The sequence below is a fragment of the Melospiza melodia genome, chromosome 1, assembly GCF_035770615.1.
Source record: "Melospiza melodia melodia isolate bMelMel2 chromosome 1, bMelMel2.pri, whole genome shotgun sequence".
Taxonomy (NCBI): Eukaryota; Metazoa; Chordata; class Aves; order Passeriformes; family Passerellidae; genus Melospiza; species Melospiza melodia.
In genome coordinates this window covers 90433359-90439887 of record NC_086194.1, presented here as the reverse complement: position 1 = coordinate 90439887, position 6529 = coordinate 90433359, and the positions used below count along the sequence as shown (strand labels likewise).

At 57.1% G+C, this 6529-nt stretch overlaps 1 protein-coding gene across 1 annotated transcript; it reads right to left on the bottom strand.

Moving 5' to 3' along the window:
* Positions 1-203: 203 nt before the first annotated feature.
* On the bottom strand, positions 204-6008 carry FOXF2 (forkhead box F2). Its single transcript, XM_063161546.1, has 2 exons — positions 4982-6008; positions 204-1071 (listed from the first exon to the last, which is right to left on the bottom strand). The coding sequence occupies exons 1-2, from the start codon at positions 5991-5993 to the stop codon at positions 905-907; spliced, it is 1179 nt and encodes a 392-aa protein (XP_063017616.1). The 5' UTR covers positions 5994-6008; the 3' UTR covers positions 204-904.
* Between the last annotated feature and the right edge of the window lie 521 nt (positions 6009-6529).

Genomic DNA, 6529 nt, shown 5'->3' with positions numbered 1-6529 from the left:
TCCGCCTGCAGTGACTGGAGGATTTGGGATTGCATCCTCAACTCTCTCGGATGCCGGGGTGGAAGAGTTTTCTCAGAAGGAGCCAAGGGAAAAGAAACGCCTGTCTAGTGATAGTCGTTATATACATTTTATTGGAAAAAAATTTTTACATCAAAATATTTTGGCAAACTGTAAAAAGTATACATAAGTGCAAATATATTCTCCTTTTAAAGCAATAGTGTGTGAGTATACACGAGATTTATTTAAAATATTTTTTTAAAAAATATTGTGGTAGAAAACAACTTTTGTAAAAATAAAAAAACAAAACGTTGTATTGCTGCAATACTGGAAAAAATTGAACTTTTCTTACAGTCTATACACGAAAGGGCTAAACAATACTGATTTAATAATATCAATTGGTCGGTGCTGAAGTCCATACAAAGTGTCCTTGGTGGGGCTCGGGGAGAGAACACAATAAAAAAGTACATTTCCCGCTAACGCAGTAACAGAAGGGGGAGTCCTCGCAGGTGCGGAGACATTTACTTTTCTTATGCAAAGACACTTTCTCGTATAAAAACGTGTCGAATTGTTCCCTTTCCCAAAGCTCGGTTCTTTGGGAGATGGCAGAAAGGCGGTTTGTGATTAAGGTGGTCAGACTTGGCATAAGGACACTTAGGTCCCCCCTAAGCCAAAACGTCACGCAAGGCATTTTTCTTTTAGTAAGACCTTTGGAGCCCTATACCGGCTGTACGTGTCCTTCGGGGGGTGGAGTGGGACGGAAAACACTGCTTCCTTAGGCAAATTCGCTAAGTGACTCGTGTACTACCAATGCTACCAGAGTGCACATTATATTTAATCTGCGTGGCTCCGTCTACACCTCGGCTCTGCTCGGTGACGCCTGATTGTCTCTGTTGGGGCGCGGCCTTCACATCACGCAGGGCTTGATGTCTTGGCAGACGCTTTGGTGGTGGTGGTGGTGGTAGTAAGATCCACTAGCGGACGGGTGAAACGAAGAAATGCCATTAAAATTGAGGACAAAATCTTTCCTGTCACACACCGGGGAGGGATGATGCTGGTAGCGAGGCAGTCCCACTGCAAGAGAAGGAAATAACAAGAGCTGCTCAGAAGTCGGAGAGCTTTGCCCGGGTGGAGCAGCCCTTCCTCCCTCACGCCAGGGAGGAGAGGCTGCCTGCACAGAGCTGGCACACCGCTCCCTCACGCCCAGGAGTCACCGAGGTTTGGTAACTCATCTTTGCCTTTCCTGGCGGAGGACTCGGACGGTCCCCCAGGGGCAGCGCCTGACGTGCTGCGGGGCAGAGAGCCCGGGCGTTCCATTGCCCCAGCGAGGAGGAGAAGGGCATTCCGCGGAGCCCCCCACCGCCTGCAGGTCGGCTCGGAGCTGCGGCCGTGCCCGTAGGAGCCCCGAGCCCGTTCCAGAGCGCACGGCCGTGCGGCACGCAGGCTGAGGGGAGGAAGGCGTGCGGAGGGGGATGCCCACGGACACGTGCCCGGCCGCATCCCGGCCTCGCGGGCATCCCTGGGCATCCCTCCTGCGGGGGCACACACGGACTGCTTCTGTCTGCCCTCTGCCTCGGTACTCATCAGCGCGGAGGGGTAGCGCAGCCCCCTCGTGGGGGTGGATAAGGGAGAGTGTGTTTTTTGCGTGCGTGTGTGAGAGGGAAAGAGGAGGCCATGCCCCTTGAGTGTTTTCCTGCGCGCACCACAGCCATTTGAACCCGATTCCCACCTTTCCTCGCTCTTCCAGCTCCCTACACCGTTCCTGGGAGGATTTAGCTTCTGACTTGAGCGGCTGCAGGTTGAATTCCAGTCAGGATCCGTTTGTGTGTTGACACAGTATGTATTTATTTATGCGTATGTGTGTGTAAGAGCCTTCACGCCTTTTCGCGTGTGCGCTTTCATAAACTCAAGATACACCCTACGGTTCATCAACAACAACAAGCCGAGTACATCCGTGGCACCGACATGCAAATGACCTCGCAAATTCCCACTGTGATTTCCCACAGCCCAAGGCAGCCTTTCGGGGGCCGCATGGGAGACGCCACCCCAGCCCCAACTCCGAGCCGTAGGACGGTGCTGGGATCCCTGGTCTGGCAGGATTCCTGCTGGATCCGGCGGGGAGGGGAGCGCTGCCCGAGCAAGGCCCGCAGGGCAGAGCCAGAGAGGGTTTGGGTTTGGCGTGTGGATGTCAAACTCGGCTAGCGGGATCCTGTCAAATGTGACCGAGGGTCAAGGGGAAAAAAAAAAAAAAAAGCGAGGAGAAAAAAAAAAAAAACCAAAAACAGCAAAAGAAAGAGCAGGAGAGTGAGTGTGTAAGGGAAAAAAAAGGAAAGAAAAAGAATCAGGAGGGAAAGGTGCCCGGTTTTCCTCGGGATGGCGGAGCCGAACCCTTTGGCAGCCCCGGCCGGCGGCGCGCACAGCCCGCTCTCCTCCGGCGCTGTCCCCTCCTTCACCCCGCAGAGCTCACTTTATAAAAGTGATTATTTCGCTGGATTTCCTCGGCTTTCTAATAACCCTGCTGGTATGCTCACCATAAACTGGGGCACTTTATTACAATCCTGATTCAATCATTTAGCAGGATTTAATAGTCTGCGAAAAAAATCCGGCTCCCCCCGCCCCCCAGCTTCAAAATCCTTTTAGCAGAACCAAGCCTCCTGTTTCCAATTTTTACCTCTCTTATTCTTGAGTCTGATATAAATTCACGGTTTTAAGTCCTCCCTGACGCTGTCATGGGTAGAGAATTATTGACCGACCAACAGCGATTAGTCACTGAATTTGCTTTGCATTTCACTAAGAGAAAGGGAAAGGCGAATTTCACTTGCTACTGCTTTCGCGGAGACAGCAGGGGAAAGATTATTGCTGATTTTAGCACAAATAAAAGAGCTCGGGTCCTTTTCCCCCATCTCCTTTCACTCTTCTGAAATATTTGTGCCATAGAGATTTTACTTATCATGTACAAATGAGGATTGGATCCACTAAAAACAAAATTAAAAAATAAAATAAAATAAAATAAAGAATTTGGTTTGATTTTTTGTTCAGTTAATCAAGGACTGCGTATGGTTTGCACTAAAGTCTTGGGCCCAGATACTGAAGCTGTAGAAAATAAGCGGAGAAACACCGTTTTGCAAAGTGATTGCATTAAATCTGAGCTGCTGGAAACGGACGCTGGTGGTCGACATTAAGACAGCGTCCAGCGGTTCGTATGAGTCTGTATCCGTCCTTGAACAGAAACAATTCGGATTTAAACCGCCCGGCCTCGGAAACCGCAGTGGAACTCCGGGAGGACCAGAACCCTCGCTCTCTCTCCCTCTGCTTTTTGTTTTGTGGAGGTATTCTTGGGCTGTTTCTGGATGAAAATGAAAAATTCTCTCCCAGGAATCAGCTTTCTTAGCTCAGGTGTCTGGCAGGAGGAGGGGGCAGCTGCCTCCCAGCCCCGCTGCCCAGGCCAGCCCCACTCCTGCACCACGCGTGGCCCCATGGGCCCTGCGTGGCGAACTGTGCGGCCGCAAATAGTAAAACAAACAGAGGGGGAAAAGATCCAAAGAAAGAAAAAGAAAAGAAAACAAAAATCCAAGCAAAAACAACAAACCAAAGCAGAAATTCCTAACGGAGAAGGTACGTAGTTCGGCGGGGGATGCCCCTGTGAACCCGCCGGCCTCTCGCCCCGGCTCCAAAAAGCACGTGGAAGGATTCCCTATGGCTCCGAAAAGTTGGTTTGAACCTGAGCAGCAGAGCCCTGTGGGCACAGGGGAGCCCGGCCGGGGACGCATCCCGCCCGCTCTCTCTCTCCCTGCGCGGAACAGCCGGAGAGACGCGACCCGCTCCGCGGCCGCCTCTGCCCAGAAGGCGCACCAGGGCTCTTTAGGGGTTCGCCTCTTTTGTTGTTAAGGGAGGAAACTTTGCAACCGCTCGTTGTCTGCGCCCTGACAGCCCAGGTCCCCTGTGCGGTGGCGGCGAGGGGACTCGGGCGGCGCTGCCCTCCCCGCGGCACAGCGGGCTGAGGGGCGGCCGGGGCAGGCTGCGGCGCTCGCAGGGGGACAGGAGAGTGATTGACAGGAGCCCAGGGAGGGGGCGGGAGGGGACCCAGGGCTGAGGGTCGCCTGTATTTGTTACTTGTTGAAATTCCCATAAAATTGAACAAGACCCCGCTCTCATAGGGGTTAAGTCAGGCTAAAATCCTCTTCGGTGTGGTCCAGCCCAGACTGTCTTTGTTTGCTTAACCTCTGGGACCCACGTTTAAAAGGGCTATTTGGAAAAATTCCCCGTAAGAGCCCAACATCTTTTACCCATTTTTACTCTCGGATTTTTCTGAGCAGACATTGTCTGTAATCACCGGCCGGGGAGGGGGTGAGGGGGTGGGAGACAGCGACCAGAAAACTCTTTCCCTCGGGTTGCAGAATTATACTCGATCCGCTTTAATCTTTCGAGCAAAGATAAGCGGTTGGTTTGGTGTTGGAGGGTTTTTTATTCTCTTTTTAATTCTTTCTCTCTCTCTTTTTTTTTTTTTTTTTTTTTTTTTTTTTTCCCGGTAGGGTTTGGAGGATAATATTTGACCCCTTTATTTGATTACTGCCGCGGCGCGTCTCCGCGGAGCGCGGTTTACCGAGGCGGCGGCGATGCCCGGCGGCGCTCCCCGCCAAGCGAAGCCGCAGCCCGGCGCGGAGGGGCGGCCCCGCTGCCACCCTGCCGGCACCGGGAGGGGGACGCGACAACCGGGACGGAGCCGGACGAAGCCAGGCTTTCCTCGGAGCGCTCCTTCTCGGCGCCGGGCAAGCGGGAGGGATGCTCGCCGCCGTGCCCACGGCCGCCCCCCTCAAACAGCCCCCCTGTCCCGAAACAGAGCAGCTCCAACCCACGCGTATTTTTTCCCGTCTCGCAGACAATGCGCCTCTTTTCTCCGACACCGTGGCGGTCCGGGGCTCCCCCGAGAGAAACCTTTGCGGCCGCGCTCCCCGCCGCCCCCGCCGCCCCTCCGCGCCCCTACCTGAGAGGTCGTCGCGGGGGCTCTGGTGCAGGTATCCCTGCTCCAGGGAGTAGGAGGGCACGCTGGAGTGGATGCCGGAGGAGGCGGCGTTGGCGGCGGGGAGGCCCTGCTGCTTTATGTAGGGCGAGGCCCCCGAGGCTGTCCAGTGAGCCGAAGGGCTCGTGTAAGGCGAGTGGCACTCGATGGCGCTCGCCATGGCCGGCGAGGAGGGCACGGGGCTGCTGCTGCTGTCGGGGCCGTAGTCCCCGTTGGCAGTCACAGGGCAGCTGGCCATGTAGGTCGAGCCGGGGTTGGGAGACATGTGCGGGACGTGGTGGCCGCCGCTGAGTCCCTCGTAGCCGCCGGCCATGGCGTTGGGCATCATGTCCAGGTTGTAGCCGTTGGAGTGGCAGGCGAGGGAGGCGGGGGGCGCCTGGAAGTCGAAGCCCTGCGGGATGATGGAGGCGCCGAAGCCCAGCCCGTTCATCATGCGGTACATGGGCTTCAGCGCCTGGCATTTCCTTCTGAAGCCGCGGGGCCGCCGTCGGAAGGAGCCCTCCTCGAACATGAACTCGCTGGCCGGGTCGATGGTCCAGTAGTGGCCCTTGCCCGGGCGGCCCAGGCCCTTGGGCAGCTTGATGAAGCACTCGTTGAGGGAGAGGTTGTGGCGCACGGAGTTCTTCCAGCCCTGGTAGGAGCCGCGAAAGAAGGGGAAGCGGGCCTGCAGGAACTGGTAGATCTCGCTGAGGGTCAGGCGCTTGGAGGGCGAGCTCTGGATGGCCATGACGATGAGGGCGATGTAGGAGTAGGGGGGCTTCTCGGGCCGCCGCAGCCCCGAGCTGGCCTTCTTGCTCTTGGAGGACGCCGCCGCCGCCGAGGAGGAGGAGGAGGAGGTGGAGGTGGAGGAAGAGGAGGTGGAGGTCTCCAGGGCGGAGGAGGGCGGCCGGCTCATCTGGAGAGCTCCGGGAGCCGGGCTGCAGGAGCGGAGAGGGACGGGGGGCTCCAGCCGCTGCTGCCCGCTCTCGGTGGTCATCTGGCGGAGGGAGGGGAATGGGGCAGGGTGGGGTGAGGCTGCGGGGGAAGGGGGGGAGCCGGGTGGGGTGGGTACCGGGGCGGGGGTGCCCTGAAGGGGGAGAGCGGGGGGGGCGGCGGGAGCCGCTGTCCTGCGGGCACCTCCTCAGCGCGGCGGGCGGCGGTGGGGCGGCGGCAGCGCCCTGCGCATCCCTCCCCGCGGTCCCTTGCGCAATGGCTCCTCTGCTTTCCGCCGGAGCCAGGCACTAGGCGGGATGGACCGGCCCAGCCCCGGCCCCGGCCCCGGCCCCGGTCCGGCCCCCTCCCTCCCCGCGCCGCGCAGCTCCGCTCAGCGCCGCTCCGCTTCCTCCTCTGCCCCCCACCTGGGGACCATCCCGCTGCCTAATCCGGCAAGGAGAGGAAGCGCAAAAGCCTGCCCCCCGCCCCGCAATCTCTTCCGCACTGTTATTCTTTCATATATACTTTTTTTTTTTCTTCGTCAAAGGCGCAGCGCGATCGCCTATCAGTTCCTTCAATCTCGCTATTATTTTTTTTCCC